Source organism: Palaemon carinicauda, chromosome 15 (genome assembly GCF_036898095.1).
Source record: "Palaemon carinicauda isolate YSFRI2023 chromosome 15, ASM3689809v2, whole genome shotgun sequence".
Classification (NCBI taxonomy): domain Eukaryota; kingdom Metazoa; phylum Arthropoda; class Malacostraca; order Decapoda; family Palaemonidae; genus Palaemon; species Palaemon carinicauda.
In genome coordinates this window covers 136,064,675-136,084,629 of record NC_090739.1, presented here as the reverse complement: position 1 = coordinate 136,084,629, position 19,955 = coordinate 136,064,675, and the positions used below count along the sequence as shown (strand labels likewise).

The following is a 19,955-nucleotide window of genomic DNA, read 5'->3' as shown; positions in this document are numbered from 1 at the left end:
ACAACTCTTTGGTGGCAACACATGTAAAGTTGAATAGAGCAGACAGATTTGGTGGAGAGAAAATCAGGTCTCGGCAATTATGTCAAATTGTTGTATGGCAAAGAAGGACTGCACATGTATTGTAAAATCTTGGCACCAAAGAGATGGCAATACGAGAAAATGTAGTGCCTCTAATGGTATTGACAATTAGCAGCGCAGCTGGGGATACTGGTGTAGTGGTTAAGTGGTTAGAACAATACTGATGAGTCAAAGCAGAAAAAACTATTTTAGAACAGAAGGAGCCTTCCTTCTTAATGCTTACTCTACACATGGTCCAAGTATGAAATTAATATTTGAAGGAAAACCAACTGATAAGACAAAAATGCCAAGCACATCAAACTCGTACCAGCAGAACACTGATCTAATCCATACTAAAACAAGCGTAACAGTTATTGTGGCACATTTACATAAGACAAATATATTTTGTAAAAATGAATTAAATAGCAAAAAATTATCAAACAATACAGGATAAGAAACTGTACAGTAATATAAATAGTAGTCAACAGGATGAATTAATATAACAAAAGCTATTCCTTTCTACAATAATGAAAGCATGGATGAGCACATGTCATAAGAGCTATGTGCGAAGAATGTGACACCACTGCTAGAATACCTTAAACATAAATTTAATCTCACATCACTAAAGGAAAAACTAACAAATCCAACCCAACCTTGTGCACTAAGAACCAGGGTGTAGTATGGGCTTGAATACTTAAAGAAAAATGTTGGTTTGTGGGGCAAAAAATTATAATTGTTTATTTGAGAAGCATTGTGAAGTATTAGAATAGCTGAGAGAGGTATAGTTATTTCGTTTCATATCATTGCTGGTATTGAACTCTGTTTCATTTGAGTTTTATCAAAAAGAACCTTCAATAGACTGAATTATCAATATTAATTTACAGGCAGATTTTTTTGGGGGAGGGTTGGGTTTCTGGCATACCCTCTTGTTTGAGGGTACACTCGGGCACATTTCTATCTAGTTTCTCTTCCTCTTGTTCTGTTAAAGTTTTTATAGTTTTTTAGGAATTATTTATTTTAATGTTGTTACTATACTTGAAATATTTTATTTTTCTTTATTTCCTTTCCTCACTGGGCTATTTACCCTGTTGGGGCCCCTGGGCTTATAGCATTCTGCTTTTCCAACTAGGGTTGTAGCTTAGCATTTAATAATAATAATAATAATAATAATAATAATAATAATATATTAAAGATTGGTTGGAAAAATATTAAAATAAAAACTCAACCACTTTCTCACAATTTTACCATACATTCTAATGAGGTCTTATGGCACCAGTGTACCCCAAAGGAAAATGCTGTGTAAACAATACAAAAAATAATAATGGTTACCTGTACAGAGAGATACGAAGGAGCTGATGACAAGTGTCAGGATTATACCAATAAATCCACTGTAACAGTAAGAAATGTCATAGAGGGTGTTGTAGTTTCCCCTGAAAGAGATAAGGGAAAAAATGTTATTTTCATTAGTAAAATAAATTTTTGAATATACTTACCCGATGATCATGTAGCTATCAACTCTGTTGCCCGACAGAAATCTACGGTCGGGATACGCCAGCGATCGCTATACAGGTGGGGGTGTACACAACAGCGCCATCTGTGAGCAGGTACTCAAGTACTTCTTGTCAACAAGAACTCAATTTTCTCCTCGGTCCACTGGTTCTCTATGGGGAGGAAGGGCGGGTCCTTAAATTCATGATCGTCGGGTAAGTATATTCAAAAATTTATTTTACTAATGAAAATAACATTTTTCAATATTAATCTTACCCGATGATCATGTAGCTGATTCACACCCAGGGTGGTGGGTGGAGACCAGCATACATGTTAACAAAGAAGCTAAGTATCCCGTATTTCATTTTATTAGTTATTCAAAAATAACATGAAATAAATAAGTACCTGGTAAGGAAGACGACTTGAACCATTACTCTGCCTTTATTAAGTACGTCTTCCTTACTGAGCGTAGCGGTCCTCTTAGGATGGTGAACGACTCTTAGGTGCTGAAGTATAAAGGGCTGCAACCCATACTAAAGGACCTCATCACAACCTCTAACCTCGGCGCTTCTCAAGAAAGAATTGACCACCCGCCAAATCAACAAGGATGCGGAAGGCTTCTTAGCCGACCGTACAACCCATAAAAAGTATTCAAGAGAAAGGTTAAAAAGGTTATGGGATTATGGGAATGTAGTGGCTGAGCCCTCACCTACTACTGCACTCGCTGCTACGAATGGTCCCAGGGTGTAGCAGTTCTCGTAAAGAGACTGGACATCTTTGAGATAGAATGATGCGAACACTGACTTGCTTCTCCAATAGGTTGCATCCATAACACTCTGCAGAGAACGGTTCTGTTTGAAGGCCACTGAAGTAGCCACAGGTCTCACTTCATGTGTCCTTACCTTCAGCAAAGCAAGGTCTTCTTCCTTCAGATGAGAATGTGCTTCCCTAATCAGAAGCCTGATGTAGTAAGAAACTGAGTTCTTAGACATTGGAAGAGAAGGCTTCTTGATAGCACACCATAAGGCTTCTGATTGTCCTCGTAAAGGTTTTGACCTTTTTAGATAGTACCTAAGAGCTCTAACTGGGCAAAGTACTCTCTCCAGTTCGTTCCCCACCAAGTTGGACAGGCTTGGGATCTCGAACGACTTAGGCCAAGGACGTGAAGGAAGCTCGTTTTTAGCAAAAAACCGAGCTGCAAGGAACATGTAGCCGTTTCAGATGTGAAAACTATGTTCCTGCTGAAGGCGTGGATCTCACTTACTCTTTTAGCTGTTGCCAAGCACACGAGGAAAAGAGTTTTTAATGTGAGGTCCTTAAAAGAGGCTGATTGGAGAGGTTCAAATCTTGATGACATAAGGAACCTTAGAACCACGTCTAGATTCCAGCCTGGAGTGGACAACCGACGTTCCTTTGAGGTCTCAAAAGACCTAAGGAGGTCCTGTAGATCTTTGTTGATGGAAAGATCCAAGCCTCTGTGGCGGAAAACCGCTGCCAACATACTTCTGTAACCCTTGATCGTAGGAGCTGAAAGGGATCTTACGTTCCTTAAATGTAACAGGAAGTCAGCAATCTGGGTTACAGTGGTACTAGTTGAGGAAACTGCATTGGCCTTGCACCAGCTTCGGAAGACTTCCCATTTAGACTAATAGACTCTGAGAGTAGATGTCCTCCTTGCTCTGGCAATCGCTCTGGCTGCCTCCTTCGAAAAGCCTCTAGCTCTTGAGAGTCTTTCGATAGTCTGAAGGCAGTCAGACGAAGAGCGTGGAGGTTTGGGTGTACCTTCTTTACGTGAGGTTGACGTAGAAGGTCCACTCTTAGAGGAAGAGTCCTGGGAATGTCGACCAGCCATTGCAGTACCTCTGTGAACCATTCTCTCGCGGGCCAGAGAGGAGCAACCAACGTCAGCCGTGTCCCTTTGTGAGAGGCGAACTTCTGAAGTACCCTGTTGACAATCTTGAACGGCGGGAATGCATACAGGTCGAGATGGGACCAATCCAGCAGAAAAGCATCCACGTGAACTGCTGCTGGGTCTGGAATCGGAGAACAATACAACGGGAGCCTCTAGGTCATCGAGGTAGCGAACAGATCTATGGTTGGCTGACCCCACAGGGCCCAAAGTCTGCTGCAAACATTCTTGTGAAGGGTCCACTCTGTGGGGATGACCTGACCCTTCCGGCTGAGGCGATCTGCCATGACATTCATATCGCCCTGAATGAACCTCGTTACCAGCGTGAGCTTTCGATCTTTTGACCAGATGAGGAGGTCCCTTGCGATCTCGAACAACTTCCTCGAATGAGTCCCTCCCTGCTTGGAGATGTAAGCCAAGGCTGTGGTGTTGTCGGAGTTCACCTCCACCACCTTGTTTAGCTGGAGGGACTTGAAGTTTATCAAGGCCAGATGAACCGCCAACAACTCCTTGCAATTGATGTGAAGTGTCCTTTGCTCCTGATTCCATGTTCCCGAGCATTCCTGTCCGTCCAATGTCGCACCCCAGCCCGTGTCTGATGCGTCCGAGAAGAGACGGCGGTCGGGGTTCTGAACAGCCAAAGGTAGACCTTCCTTGAGAAGAAAGCTGTTCTTCCACCACGTTAGAGTAGACCTCATCTCTTCGGAAACAGGAACTGAGACCGTCTCTAGCGTCATGTCCTTTATCCAGTGAGCAGCTAGATGATACTGAAGGGGGCGGAGGTGGAGTCTCCCTAACTCGATGAACAGGGCCAGCGATGAAAGTGTCCCTGTTAGACTCATCCACTGCCTGACTGAGCATCGGTTCCTTCTCAGCATGCTCTGGATGCATTCTAGGGCTTGGTTGATCCTTGGGGCCGACGGAAAAGCCCGAAAAGCTCGACTCTGAATCTCCATACCCAGGTAGACAATGGTCTGGGATGGGACGAGCTGGGACTTCTCTAAATTGACCAGGAGGCCCAGTTCCTTGGTCAGATCCATAGTCCATCTGAGATTCTCCAGACAGCGACGACTTGTGGGAGCTCTTAAAAGCCAGTCGTCTGACGGAGCCGGACACAAGATCATGGTACTGCTGCACAGTCTGTGAACTGTCAACCATGGGGAAGCGAGGAAGTACAGCGACAACCCGAAACTGTCTAGACTGTCTGGGTAGTACAGACAACTCCTTATCGGGTTGCTGAGGTTGCCGCACTGCGTCACAACAAGTCACCTCTGCTGGTTGTTGAACGTCTTCCCAGTGACACACTGACTCCGTAAAAAAATCCTCTATCAAGGACTAAGCTTGGACTGCATGTCTTGCAACAAAGCTCAAGGTCTATGGGAGCAGGTGTGGCAACAGACGGGGTTAGCGACTGAAGCGGAACCATTTACCCTCCCTGGAAGCATGTTATGCTTAAATAAAAGTCCATAGGAGGCTAAGCAGCTTAAGGCTCCTCTCCAAATGACAGAGTCCTCAAGGGAATATCAGAAGGAGGGAGAACAGCACTTTCTCATCTACAGGAACCATATCCGAGAAAAGCTAAGTTCTCTCAGTGAGGGTTTCACTGGTGCAAAAGCAGCAGACCAGAAGGCAATGTTATGAAACTGCTTGACAGTCTGTGAACTGTCAAAAACTGAACTGTCAACCACAACAGGAGCGTGAGGACATACAGCACTGTTGTATAAGTAGCAGACCAGAAGGCAACGTCATGTAACTGCATGACAGTTTGTGAGTTGGCAACAACCAAAGTTGTGTGGGGAAGCCTCAACTCCTGCCTGACTAGTTTGCTGCTGGCGAGTGGCGGTAACCACAGTGTGTTGCGGAGGCTGACACGCCGTGTCAAAACACGGCAGCTTGTGGTAGCTCCCGCACGGCAACGGAGTGCTCTGTGTGTGGGAGTCATCATACATCTGGCAGGGTTGACTGTGCATGGGTGGAGGAGCTCTCACAACAAGAGTGTGAGAGCAGGAAGCCATGCCGGGCGCACAACCGTGGGAGGTGTAGGCCCACGGGTGCATCGTCAACCTTCTCCGCAGTCGGAGTGTGGGAGCTGGCAACAACAAAAGCAGAGTGCTGGTGCGTGGGAGGGGCTGCGGTGGGTTGAGGAGCATGCTGTAAGGTATGCAGAGCATGCTGTAAGGTATGCAGAGCATGCTGTAAGGTATGCAGAGCATGCTGTAAGGTATGCAGAGCATGCTGTAAGGAATGCAGAGCATGCTGTAAGGAATGCAGAGCATGCTGTAAGGTATGCAGAGCATGCTGTAAGGTATGCAGAGCATGCTGTAAGGTATGCAGAGCATGCTGTAAGGTATGCAGAGCATGCTGTAAGGTATGCAGAGCATGCTGTAAGGTATGCAGAGCATGCTGCATGGGCTGCGGAGAAAGCCGCATAGTGCTGGAACCCGGCAGCTCTACAGAACCTTCCCACTGCTGATGCGGTAGCTCACGCATGTTAGCAGATGGTGCAGCAAGAACATGCGTCTGGCAGGGTGGACTGCGCATCGGTGGTGGAGCTCTCACAGGTGGAGGGTGGGAGCAGGCAGCCGCAGTATCTGCTGAGCGCACAACCTCGGCGGGTTGTAGGTTAACAGGCTGCATTGTCAACCTTCCAGCATGATACTCCTGCATGAAGGAGCAAGCTGAGACTGTATAGTCTGCAGCATGGACCACTAGGGTCTATGAAAGACAACAACAAACGGAGCTACTGTCCGTTGTGACTGAGGGTCTAAAACAGCTGGTGCGGCAACAGACGGAGTTACTGCCTGTTGCGGTACCACCTAGCCTCTCTTAGGAGGTGTGCAGTTGTCGTACTGCAGCGAGTCCGAACTGACCCAGTGGCTACACCTAGGCCGTTGGACTTGCGCGGAAGGGACCGACTTGCACTTAAAAGCTGCAAGATTTGGTCCATGGTTTCTGCGAGAAACCTCTTCCGCAGACGAGGAATAAATGGGCTCTCTCGTCTTTGTGTGGGTGGGGTGATCACGTCGGCAACGTGTGTAGATACACCCGAAACCACAGAGGGAAACGTCTGTTCGTCGATCAAGGCCTGAGGAACCCATAAGTCCTTCGACATTACTTCTCCCCTGGGCTTGGGAGCTTGTAAGAGGTATCGGACTAGGTGAACAACTGGCACGAACAGACGAACCCTCGAACGCAACACTGTAACACTTTGCGCATATCACTTTATCACTTTTGATTTTCTGTTTGCACTTATTTCACTGAACTCGAAACTTTAAGTGGTTTGTACCTGAAACACGCAATCCTATCCTTCATTAAAAGGTAGTAATTGCGAAAACAGTATTACAATGTAACAGAAAAACATAATGAAAGATAAAGAATTCAGTGGCTGGAAAAGAGACTAAACACTAGATCAAATAAACTACGTTTAAAATCTCTCACCGCATAAAGCCTGGGAACAAGAATAAAACTCTAGAAACGTTTTACCTTCTTCCCCTATATCGACTAGGGAGAAGAGCAAAAAAAACGAGAACAACATTACCCGCTTGAACGAAACGTTTATCCTCCTCTCTCTCCCTCCGTCTCTATCTCTCTCTCTCTCTCTCTTGACTTAGAACCTGAGAGATGAGCCCAATTATATATATCGTTAAAACATATTATTTGTTAAAGGAAAAAAACTGAAAGGTTTCCCAAATAAAAAGTTCCTTTATAGAATTAAAACCATTTAAGCTAAGAAAGAATGAACGAAACGCTAGAATCGGTTTACTCTTACTGCAACGTGAAACCGTGAAATACTCTCTCTCTATCGTAACGATAGAGCGCAAGTTGAACGTTCTGAACGTCAACAACTGCGGAGACTAAACAAAACGTTAGTTCAACTTTGAAAACAGTACGAGACTTATCAAAGAAATTCTTCAAAAACATTAAAATTAAAATAGCATAAATTCTTAACAGGAAAAACGATATGACGAGCTCAATGTTAATTAACTTCGGTTCCAAGTAAGGACCGCCTACTATTAGGAAAGGTCGCATATAAACAAACATAAAAAAATAATTTTTATAAGTTTATAATAAAAGGAAAGTTAATCGAAGAGGCCTATAAATGGCGGAGAGATATAAAATAAAAAATGAAAGAGAGTCTATACTCTCTTCGACACCAACACTTCCGTCTAAGGGAAGGGTCGGCCATTTAAAAGTGAAAGAGAGTCCATACTCTCTTCGTCACCATAATTAAATCAAATTAATTCCAAAAGCTTGCTAAGCTAATGATAAAGCTTCCTGAATAGCGAAGGCTAAACTCTAGAGCAAATACATCACCAAATCGTGAACAATAACTCCAGAATCAACAGCGTATCCAAGTAGGTCTAGCCGGAGGCACGACAGAGGAAAAATTGAGTTCTTGTTGACAAGAAGTACTTGAGTACCTGCTCACAGATGGCGCTGTTGTGTACACCCCCACCTGTATAGCGATCACTGGCGTATCCCGACCGTAGATTTCTGTCGGGCAACAGAGTTGACAGCTACATGATCATCGGGTAAGATTAATATTGAAAAATTTGTTTTCATAAAGTACTGCATAAAATTCACAAACAGGCAGCATGTGAAAGTAATACTGTATCCAGACCTATTACACAGTAAAAAATATTAAACAATACTTGTAATTTTCATAAGATATATTAATAAATTACAGTGACTACAGTACATACCAGGTATATACATTTTACTACGGATCATTCCAATTTATTTGATTTATAGAATTTGGGGCATACAAGAAAGCAAGATATAAGAACGGAAACAAGAATGGAGGTAAAGTAAAAGACTAAAGATTGGGTGGAGCTAGGGGCAAAGTGATGCTGTAAAGACATTTTAGTAATGCCAACAGAGCACTGCAAAAGGTTTACTAATGAGGTGGATAATGCTGATGAAGGATTGTGCACAAAATGGGGCATATATTTCTAACATTTAAAGTGACAAATTTGTTACAAATTTAATCTTTTAAATCATTGCATTATTCATTAATAAAAAAATCATCAGAATTTATCAATAACAGCTTGTTCTTCAATTGATGAGAAAGAGACTTTGAAATAATGTACAGTATACTGTACTTGAACAATTTCTCTCAAATTCAGCCAAACGCACCTACTCACTGGGTAGGTAAGGTTTGCATCCATAAGCTATAAAATAAAATGTTTTTTACTTTGTGATATGAGTCATAAACTAATATATTTGAAAAGGTACTCACTCTATCTCTATACATGGATAGCATTTAGATTCAGGTGGTATACACTCATAGGAGATTTAATGAAGAAACTAAACTTTTGCAAAAGTTTGTCTACTGAAAGCACAAGAGTTCTCCATACCACTCTTATTGAGGACACCTGAACATCAAAAGAAAGTTAAGTTCTAGCATATGCCAAGGGTTCACTGTAGACCTCACATTCTGAGCTGCTAAATTAATAAAGGGGAGAAACTGTAGGTTATTTCTATTCCCTTCTGAAGGAAACTTCAAATGTTAAAGTTTAGGAGTCTTGTGCACTTGTAAGTTCATGGGCATAGAATCTTGTGTGTGAACCTTGGACAATAATACACATGGATGATTGTGTTCGTGGACAATTGTGGACACAAATGATCGTGTGCATGGAGAAAATCACAAAAAGATGACTCAACACCTTTAGCTTATCTCTTAAAGGATACCTTCTTCAGTTCATGCGTGTGGCAATGTTCATGAGCATGGAGAAGGCGTCATCGAAGCGTCCAGGGAACGTCCCTGGAAGGAGAGGGATGAGAGCAAGCTTCTACATTCAAACCAACAATGTTCGTGCCTCATCTCTTATGATATTTGGTTCTGGTATACGAGAAATGAGCCTTTGTACGTCATACCTCAACACATTCCTGGGGGTGGAGTTTTGGCACAATACTTCCTCCCTCAAAATCATGCAGAGGAACCAAACAAACTCCAGTCATCCTGTGCTTCAGTGACTTCCACCACAGGTATCACATAAGAAGATTCGGTGTCTTCTTTGGAACTCAGCAACATGCGAAGGGGAAGCAGAAGTAGCAATGGGTACTGATATCTCTCTGGCACGCACCATTTCTCTATCTCTCCCGAGAGACAGATAGATTGTCCAGAAGGGGTAAAGAAGGGTGATGCCCTTCCATTCCGACCGGCAGTGCGTATTATTGCTATTATTATTAATTGCTAAGCTACATCCCTAGTTGGAAAAGCAGGATGCTATAAGCCCAGGGGCTACAACAGGGAATATGTCCCAGTGAGGAAAGGAGACAAGGAAAAATAAAATATTTTAAGAACAGTAACATTAAAACAAATATTTTCTATATAAACTATAAAAACTTTAACAAAAAAAAAAAAGGAAGAGAAATAGGATAGGATAGTGTGCCAAACTGTACCCACAAGCAAGAGAACTCTTACCCAAGACAGTGGAAGACCATGTTTCTTCCCACTATGGGACAACTTTTGGCACTCACTCCAGACGAGAGTTTCCTTATGCTGTACTGCAGTTTCTCCAACTGGGAGCAAACCAGTAGGAGTTACGAGTACATGACTCCTATTGATCGTACTTCCTGGACTTTAACAATAACATCTTTACTGTTCTTCTTCAAAAGTTGCAGCAAAGATGAGGTAGGGGAGAAGAGAGAACTTTAAGTTCATCTTTTCCGGAATCATGAAGGTCAATGACAATACTCTCACCAATGAAAGACCACAAAAGGACAACATGGTAATACATCCTTAGTGCCTTATGGGATCAGCAGAAACTCAAGTAAAGACAAAGGGCAGTGCCCTTTCTTTCAAATTTGGCAGAAGAGGAACTCTTCTTCCTCAGCAATGTCTAGGGAAAACCAACTTCCTAAGGTTCATGTTGTTGTGCAGCACACACGAAGGATTAAACAGCACCAGACATGAACAAGTATGTTGGATAATAGCTAGTACCCTAGAAAATTGTCACACAATAAGTTATCATGAAACCCCTGATATCCCTCGAACAAGACTTATCAAAACCATTCTTTCAATCCAAGTGAAAAAACAAGATTAAAACAACCAGATGAGGACAGTGAAAAGTACAACTGTACTCTCCAGCAGCCAAAGTCAAAGTGAAGGTAGCTCTACCTGTAAAGTAAGTTGTGCTCTTATGAAAAGTCAAAGGTTTATACTATGTTATGTGTAGGAATAAATAAAGGAAGGGAGTAATAAGGTAAGACCATACATGCAAGCAAAACTTTAGATTTAACTACAGTGTGTCACATACAGAAAAATGTAAACAATAACCCACATTGCAAGCAAAGCAATGCTGAGTACAGCATGGTGAGGGTACAAAGTAATGAAAAGGAAAGAAATATTAATAGGGAAGAAAAGACAAATCACACTGTTTCTAACTAACAAGTGCTGCATAAAAATACACCATGTTTGACTCTTTTAAAGTGTGCTTTCCTGGTCATGCATCTACATGCAAAGTGTGGGGGAAGTTGAGGCATACAACTAATTGAGGGGCACTACATGCTTACTTTGAATTAAAATATACTTTCTTGAATATTTAAAAAGTACTTCCTTAAATATACATGTACTCTCAAGTCAGCCAACCTTCAGGTATTGATGTAATAATGTACAGTATTGATATTAAACTCAGCAAACACTCTTACAATACATAATTCAAATTCTGTTACTAAGCAGAAAGATTTACCTCCTTAAATTACATTTTAAATTACAACATAGAAGAAAATACAGTAAACATTTGTCACCTACTCTGGTGGAAAAGCAATCCTTGACGATGATGAAAAATGGTTCATGACAACAGACGTGGCGTTTTTTAAAGAAGCAACATTTCCATCGCATCCACTGTCAGAGAGAGGCAGAGTTGTGGGATTTCCACCTCCCCGGACAAATTTGCCGATGATGAGCCATACGTTGATCATAAAAGAAGCTACAAACCCAACGGCTGCTCCCTGGAGGAGATTGTTATCTTATGAAGAGAGTAAGTAATACTTCATATAAATTTTAAAGCATTAACTAGAAACTTTACTCAGCCGAGCATCAAAGAACAAGCTTTTAGACTAACAGGAAACATCTATAACTTATTTTATCTTTTTTTATTTAATTTCTTTACTGATTTAGGCAGCTTTCCTTATTGAGACCATTGGGCATTTATCATTCTGCCTTTGCAGCTAAGCTGCAATAATAACAATACTGTACCCACTTTAGTAATTACACTGGGGAGGTGCTGTGAGCTCTTCAAAAACTTTGCTGGATGGGTAGATCAGGAAATCCAAGAAAATACCAAAGAAATATTGTCTTCCCTACACTAAGGGGCAGTGTATCAACATGCATTGCAGACTCGGAGATAATAAGTGAGACCCACGGATTCAGGCTCTTGGATCCATCACAGTACTACTTATGCTGAAATATGTCGAAGAACTGATGACACGTTATCACTGAGAACCATTACTGGTACTACAGACAAAGTTTCCTGGGCTCTTGCATGCACTTTAACTACCATCTTTTATATTCACACTAAGGTTCATATGCCTCCCTTCCCTACACAAGGCCGGGAAGGAGGTAGGTCATGCAGACCACACAACACCTCAAAAATAGATTTTTCCTGTCAAAAGCCCATTTTTGGGGTTAATGTGTTGTGTGGTCTCCAGAAAAACATTAAGCATAGACTAGTGTACCATAATGAAGAACCATCTCCAAAGAAGCAAACACTTAGTCAGGGCGTACCAGGGTGAGCATAAAATAGCAAGTTTATACTCATCTCATGAGAGAAGATCCCGTGGGAGGAAGCTAGATGCCCATCATGGTGAATCTGTTGGGTGATCTGAAAGAGAGGTTTCCTCTTCAATCCAGTTGCCTCCCATAGGTGTCCCAAACAAGTCTAGTACCACCCATGCACATTGTACTACTTGGATTTGTTTCAGGTATTGTCTTATAAATACTCATATCCAGGCCAACCCGTAAAGCTCTATATGTCCTGATATTGCAAATTAGCAAAAAAGGCAAATGCGGCAGCAATTTTTCTAATGGGTTTTAGAGATTGAGAGAGGATCCACCTTTTTAATGAGGGAGGTTATTGGCATAGGAATAGCCCCACTTGTTGGTCTGGATAATTCTAAATAAGACTACCTTCTGAAGACATGGATCTCTGCATGTATGCCTGCAGGGTAAAAAAAAAAAAAATAGCCTTCTGGAGTAACTCGCTGAGAGAACAATAGAATTACCGTCATCTTTACCGTCATCTGACTTGGTAAATAATTTGAGTAGTTTATCGAGAGACCAAGACACTGAAGGAGCTGGACGGGATGGTCATTGTAAGGTACTAAAAGATTGTGTTATGTGGAATATGACATAGTTTACGTCAAGTTATAAGCCTGCTTGAGAGATTCTGTCCATGCAGACTTTCATAAGATTGTTAATGGCTTAAGATTCCTTTCTTCAAAGAGCTGGACTAGAAGTGAAGCCAAGAAATTTGAGGTTATCTAGCATGGAGACCTATCCCTGAGGATGGTTATCCATACCTTCCATACCAACTGGTTATGTCTGGCGAGGAAGACCTCTACATTTTGTCAGATACTAGGTCACGTTGTGAGCTGAAAATTCTTTTCATAAATACTTGAGAGAAAATCCAAGTATGAAGATTCTGTTCATGAAGGGGGAAGCATCGATATTCCGATTCCTACTCTGATACAGCCATACTGATCGAAGAAGTTGTTTGACCACTGTGGCACTACCAACACAACAGTTCCTGAAAATTCTAGAAGGAATCATACTCGAGGATCATTTGTTCCAGTCCATGGTCAGGACATCTCTTGTAACTGGCTGGGGATCCACATTCGGAGCTACGTACAGTGACTACTACAGTAGTAACATATTCGGATGGCAGCAGATCGATCCTAGCCCGGGACCGTGAGTTTAAGGCGTTTACTGGGGAGGCCATTGCTGTGGTTGGGCAATACAGTGGAGGCTTGAGCTTGCCCAGCTGATGTTCTAGAGAGCATCTATTCTGATGAAATTAGAACTGAAATCAGACACCTTCAACTTTTAAAGCAAAATTTTGCGATTCTCTTTTGTAGCAAACACGACCCCTTGATCTGGGATAATCTTGAGGATCTCCTGGAACAAGCCCTGATCTAATGTCCATTCCCTGTCCAGGGTTGTCTGTCTGAACAGGGAGTCCACTACCCATTAAGGGAGCCAAAGTGAAGAGATGAATAGAGTAAATCCTTCTCCTGAAGAAGCTTCATAATAGGGAAAATTATTGCATTGAGAGTTCTTGGGCAGAATCCTCCCCTCCTGAAACAACAGTACAATGTAATTGTCAGAAAATTTTGATAGGAGAGTTCCTTTACAGATTGAGCTTTTTCAGAGACAGGAAAACTGCCATAAATTCCAACACGTTTAAGGGAAATGCTGCAAACGGAGCAAACCATTTCCTGCGTACATATGTCTCTTCAGAGTGACCTCCCCAGCCTAACTTTGATGCATCTGTACGAAGGATTGTGAATACTGGAAGAGGGACTTTGGCGAGGTCTAAGGTCTGAAGATTCTTTTGCTCATATTTCAGCTGTCTCCAAGTGGTCTTTTTTTCTAAGAAAATACCTAAGCACTTAAGGGAAATTTTTTGATGACTGGGGAGCTTTAGGTTAAGGGTGTGATGCTGGTCTCTTCACGTGGTATGCTGGGAACTGTTGCAGATCCTGTTTATAGGTTAGGCATTATACTTGAACATCTTTCTTGGAAGATACCAAAAGCTTTTTCTCCACCTCTGTGAGAGTGAAGTATTAGATGTATGGGCATTAGTCCTAGCTTTATCCACTATGGATTAAGGGAAGAGGGATTCACAATACAGGCATCTTATCTCAAATTTTGCTTTATTAAAGTTCTGCAAATCCTCAAAAGTAAACTTATACAAGAACTTTGCTAGACCGGCACTCGCAATCCGAGAGCCCCCATCAACACAAACTTCTAGAGAGGATATGATTGACACTAGACTTGAAGTGTGTTTGACAGGCACTAAACTCTGATGCCCTAGATACCCTGGAACAGAAGGAAAACAAGTCTCCCAACTGGGATAAGCCCATGTGAGCCTCTCATTTCTTTGGGAGAAAGCCCTCACAAAACCTATTAAGGGATTTTGACGAAGGAAAAATCTATTTCTGGGGAGAGACCTGTGACGCCCGGTGAAAAAGTCCTTCTTTGTACTTTTTCTGATATAAATCTTCCAAATATACCAGAGAAAATTAAAAGCATGGAATGCAGAGGTTACAACCCTCGCGCGAGCACCTTGTTGGTGTCGTATATCTAACAAGGGCGTTTGTAAAACACTATTCACAGGCTGTCTTCCATTTAGATAATCCCTTCATCAAAGGGGGAGGGCCGTGACAGGCCCTAGAGAATACAGTTGGGTTACCCTACCGACACCTACCACTCGCGCTCACCAGGTCATCCTTCTGTTTTTGGACTTGCGAGCAAGTTGAATTTGTTTGGCCACAGTGTTTTTTCGAAGAGTTTCTCGTTATTTCAACATGACTGACGTTGCTACTTCACCCTTACCAATGTTAAGTACCATAGTTTGTTTTGGCAGCTTATTGCAGTACCGGGCATTTGTTCTGTTTCCAATATGGTGGTTTTTAGTTTTGGAAGCGATTGTCCTGCCGAGATATCGGCAGCCATTTTGGGTTATGTTCGCTTCGGTAAATTTTCTAGTTATTTTTGCCCATCTGGTACTCTGTCATCTAGGTTATATCACTTACGTTTTATGGCCTTTTGTGTTATCGTTAATTATTATTAGTTTTTACTATGGTATTTATTTGCTTGCAAGTCCAATTTGGACCTACGAAGAATAGCGATTTAAAGTTTAGCGATTTAGTCTGTTAGTTTGTACTCGCCTCAGGAAGGCTCGATTTAGACTATATCCTTGTTTATTTGTTACGTTGTTGTTATTCTTCGTTCTTGGTTATTACAATTACTAAGAAAAAAGCAATCAATTTTATTAATTTTCTTATATTATTGTGTGATGTTAGTTTTTTTATTATGTAACCTTCTAGCAACATATCCCTCAAAGACCCTAAACCCATCCTTACCATTTTGGCCAAGAAGGGAGTCTTATGCCCCGGCACTAATATCCCAACCATAGATAAGATTTACAAGACTGTAATCATGAAGCATTCCCCCAGTATCTAAGACTGCTTCTGCTAGATTGTTAAAGGAGACTTGACCTCTTTGGGAGTAAGCTGGTGGAGAATCCTAGGGGCTGGTTGTTTGATACACCAATGTGATTGAGGAACTGTAGCATAATTCTCAAATTCCATATCATCCCAGGGAACTTTGCAGCCTCTATTGCAAAAAATACTCATTTCATGCCAGCAAGCACATCTTGTGCACAATTGTCAGGTTTTTTTCGCTAGGTCTTCCTCATCGACATCCATAGCGAATACTGCCTCCAGCAATTCCTCTTTCCAATCATCATGCCCTGATGACTCAGATCAAGAGAATAGGCTCCTACTGGAGCTTTCTCCCAAGTCTGAGAATCCAAAAGTCCAGGCACCTCCATGCCTTCAGATGCATTTCAGCATAATAGGTGCTGTGGCAGATTCAATACAGCCTGAATCCGAGGGTTTCCTTTATCCTCCCAGAGTTGGTGCTACGCCCCTTGATACACTGGAGCTAGGAAGTCATTATTTCTTTGGTATTTTATTGATGTATTGTATTCCTTGTTCTAGCCTTCCACACAAAAGTTCTTGGAGACTACATAGCACATGAACACCAACAAGAAACAAATATTTTTTTTAATGAATGTGAGATTCTTAAATTTTTTTCAGCATACAATCTAAATCCAGTACAAGCAGAAATGATTAGATTAATTTAAAGGTTTATGAAGCTTATTGTACTATATCAAGCTAACCAAAAAAATCCAATGTAAAAAGTTCTTCCTAAAGAATTTAAGGAGACAAATTTCATCCTAGATCAACATCCAAGACATTGTAAATAACCAAATATAAAAATAAGATACCAGTGAAAGAGTGTTATTACTTGATTGAAATTTCAACTTGAATAATATTTTTAACTTTACTGTATACTACAAATTACTCTAATAATTAATTTCATATAAATAAATATAGAAAAGTGATCCAAGTACAGTACTATATATGCAAACAAAGGATAAAAAGCTAAGATCCCACACTTTAAAACTATGTACAAGAGCCTTACCTTCCTGTTAACCCACGGTGTGCAAATACCTGCCAAAAAGAGTCCCCCTAGAGGGCCTTTCAATGCACTCATGATACTGTAGGCAACCATGAAAATTGTTCCTAGATGACCAACTATCATACCCAGAGCAATGGCAGCTACCCCTGTTATGGCAGCTGAAAATGGGGTAAAATGTTATTTTGATAATAAAATAAATTTTTGAATATACTTACCCGGTGATTATATAGCTGCAACTCTGTTGCCCGACAGACAACTCTACGGTAAAAACTCGCCAGCGATCGCTACACAGGTTGCGGGTGTGCCCAACAGCGCCATCTGTCGTCCAGATACCCAGTACTCAATGTAAACAAAGACTCAATTTTCTCCTCGTCCCACTGCGTCTCTATTGGGGAGGAAGGGAGGGTCCTTTAATTTATAATCACCGGGTAAGTATATTCAAAAATTTATTTTATTATCAAAATAACATTTTTCAATATTTAACTTAGCCGGTGATTATATAGCTGATTCACACCCAGGGGGGTGGGTAGAGACCAGCAATATATGTTTACACTTTTATGAGCTAAGTGTTTTTATTTCATTTTAGAAGTTATCAAAATAACAAAAACAAAATAAATGGGTACCTGGTAAGGAAGTCGACTTGAACAATTACTCTGCCTTTTAAGTACGTCTTCCTTACGGAGCCTCGCGATCCTCTTAGGATGCTGATCGACCCCTAGGATCTGAAGTATCAAGGGTTGCAACCCATACAACAGGACCTCATCAAAACCCCTAATCTAGGCGCTCTCAAGAAATGACTTTGACCACCCGCCAAATCAACCAGGATGCGAAAGGCTTCTTAGCCTTCCGGACAACCCAAAAAACAACAATAAAAACAAGAGAAAGATTAAAAGGGTATGGAATTAGGGAATTGTAGTGGTTGAGCCCTCACCCACTACTGCACTCGCTGCTACGAATGGTCCCAGTGTGTAGCAGTTCTTGTAAAGAGACTGGACATCTTTCAGGTAAAATGACGCGAACACTGACTTGCTTCTCCAATAGGTTGCGTCCATTATACTTTGCAGAGATATATTTTGCTTAAAGGCCACGGAAGTTGTTACAGCTCTAACTTCGTGAGTCTTCACCTTAAGCAAAGTTCGGTCTTCCTCACTCAGATGTGAATGAGCTTCTCGTATTAATAATCTGATAAAGTCTGACCAAGCATTCTTTGACAAAGGCAAGGATGGTTTCTTAACTGAACACCATAAAGCTTCAGATTGGCCTTGTAAAAGTTTAGTACGTTTTAAATAGAACTTAAGAGCTCTAACAGGGCATAAGACTCTTTCTAGTTCATTGCCTACGATCTCCGATAAGCTGGGGATATCGAAAGATTTAAGCCAAGGCCGAGAAGGCAGCTCATTTTTGGCTAGAAAACCAAGTTGTAGCGAACAAGTGGCTTTTTCTGACGAAAATCCTATGTTCTTGCTGAAGGCATGAATCTCACTGACTCTTTTAGCCGAGGCTAAGCATACCAGGAAAAGTGTCTTAAGAGTGAGATCTTTCAGGGAGGCTGATTGTAACGGCTCCAACCTGTCTGACATGAAGAATCTTATTCTATCTATCTATATACCAAGGCACTTCCCCCAATTTTGGGGGGTAGCCGACACCAACAATGAAACAAAACAAAAAGGGGACCTCTACTCTCTATGTTCCTTCAGCCTAATCAGGGACTCGACCGAGTTCAGCTGGTACTGCTAGGGTGCCACAGCCCAACCTCCCACATTTCCACCACAGATGAAGCTTCATAATGCTGACTCCCCTACTGCTGCTACCTCCGCGGTCATCTAAGGCCCCGGAGGAAGCAGCAGGGCCTACTGGAACTGCGTCACAATCGCTCGCCATTCATTCCTATTTCTAGCACGCTCTCTTGCCTCTCTCACATCTATCCTCCTATCACCCAGAGCTTTCTTCACACCATCCATCCACCCAAACCTTGGCCTTCCTCTTGTACTTCTCCCATCAACTCTTGCATTCATCACCTTCTTTAGCAGACAACCATTTTCCATTCTCTCAACATGGCCAAACCACCTCAACACATTCATATCCACTCTAGCCGCTAACTCATTTCTTACACCCGTTCTCTCCCTCACCACTTCGTTCCTAACCCTATCTACTCGAGATACACCAGCCATACTCCTTAGACACTTCATCTCAAACACATTCAATTTCTGTCTCTCCATCACTTTCATTCCCCACGACTCCGATCCATACATCACAGTTGGTACAATCACTTTCTCATATAGAACTCTCTTTACATTCATGCCCAACCCTCTATTTTTTACTACTCCCTTAACTGCCCCCAACACTTTGCAACCTTCATTCACTCTCTGACGTACATCTGCTTCCACTCCACCATTTGCTGCAACAACAGACCCCAAGTACTTAAACTGATCCACCTCCTCAAGTAACTCTCCATTCAACATGACATTCAACCTTGCACCACCTTCCCTTCTCGTACATCTCATAACCTTACTCTTACCCACATTAACTCTCAACTTCCTTCTCTCACACACCCTTCCTAATTCTGTCACTAGTCGGTCAAGCTTCTCTTCTGTGTCTGCTACCAGTACAGTATCATCCGCAAACAACAACTGATTTACCTCCCATTCATGGTCATTCTCGCCTACCAGTTTTAATCCTCGTCCAAGCACTCGAGCATTCACCTCTCTCACCACTCCATCAACATACAAGTTAAACAACCACGGCGACATCACACATCCCTGTCTCAGCCCCACTCTCACCGGAAACCAATCACTCACTTCATTTCCTATTCTAACACATGCTTTACTACCTTTGTATAAACTTTTCACTGCTTGCAACAACCTTCCACCAACTCCATATAACCTCATCACATCCCACATTGCTTCCCTATCAACTCTATCATATGCTTTCTCCAGATCCATAAACGCAACATACACCTCCTTACCTTTTGCTAAATATTTCTCGCATATCTGCCTAACTGTAAAAATCTGATTCATACAACCCCTACCTCTTCTAAAACCACCCTGTACTTCCAAGATTGCATTCTCTGTTTTATCCTTAATCCTATTAATCAGTACTCTACCATACACTTTTCCAACTACACTCAACAAACTAATACCTCTTGAATTACAACACTCATGCACATCTCCCTTACCCTTATATAGTGGTACAATACATGCACAAACCCAATCTACTGGTACCATTGACAACACAAAACACATATTAAACAATCTCACCAACCATTCAAGTACAGTCACACCCCCTTCC

At 41.8% G+C, this 19,955-nt stretch overlaps 1 protein-coding gene across 1 annotated transcript in view; it reads right to left on the bottom strand.

Moving 5' to 3' along the window:
- Nucleotides 1–19,955, bottom strand: part of LOC137654782 (sodium-coupled monocarboxylate transporter 1-like) — a 93,432-nt gene that overhangs the window by 11,676 nt on the left and 61,801 nt on the right. The window contains exons 9-11 of the mRNA XM_068388732.1: nt 16,671–16,825; nt 11,211–11,410; nt 1,387–1,487 (exon numbers count right to left, since the gene is read on the bottom strand). Coding sequence (XP_068244833.1) covers nt 1,387–1,487; nt 11,211–11,410; nt 16,671–16,825 — 456 coding nt within the window. The remainder of the gene's footprint in view (nt 1–1,386; nt 1,488–11,210; nt 11,411–16,670; nt 16,826–19,955) is intronic.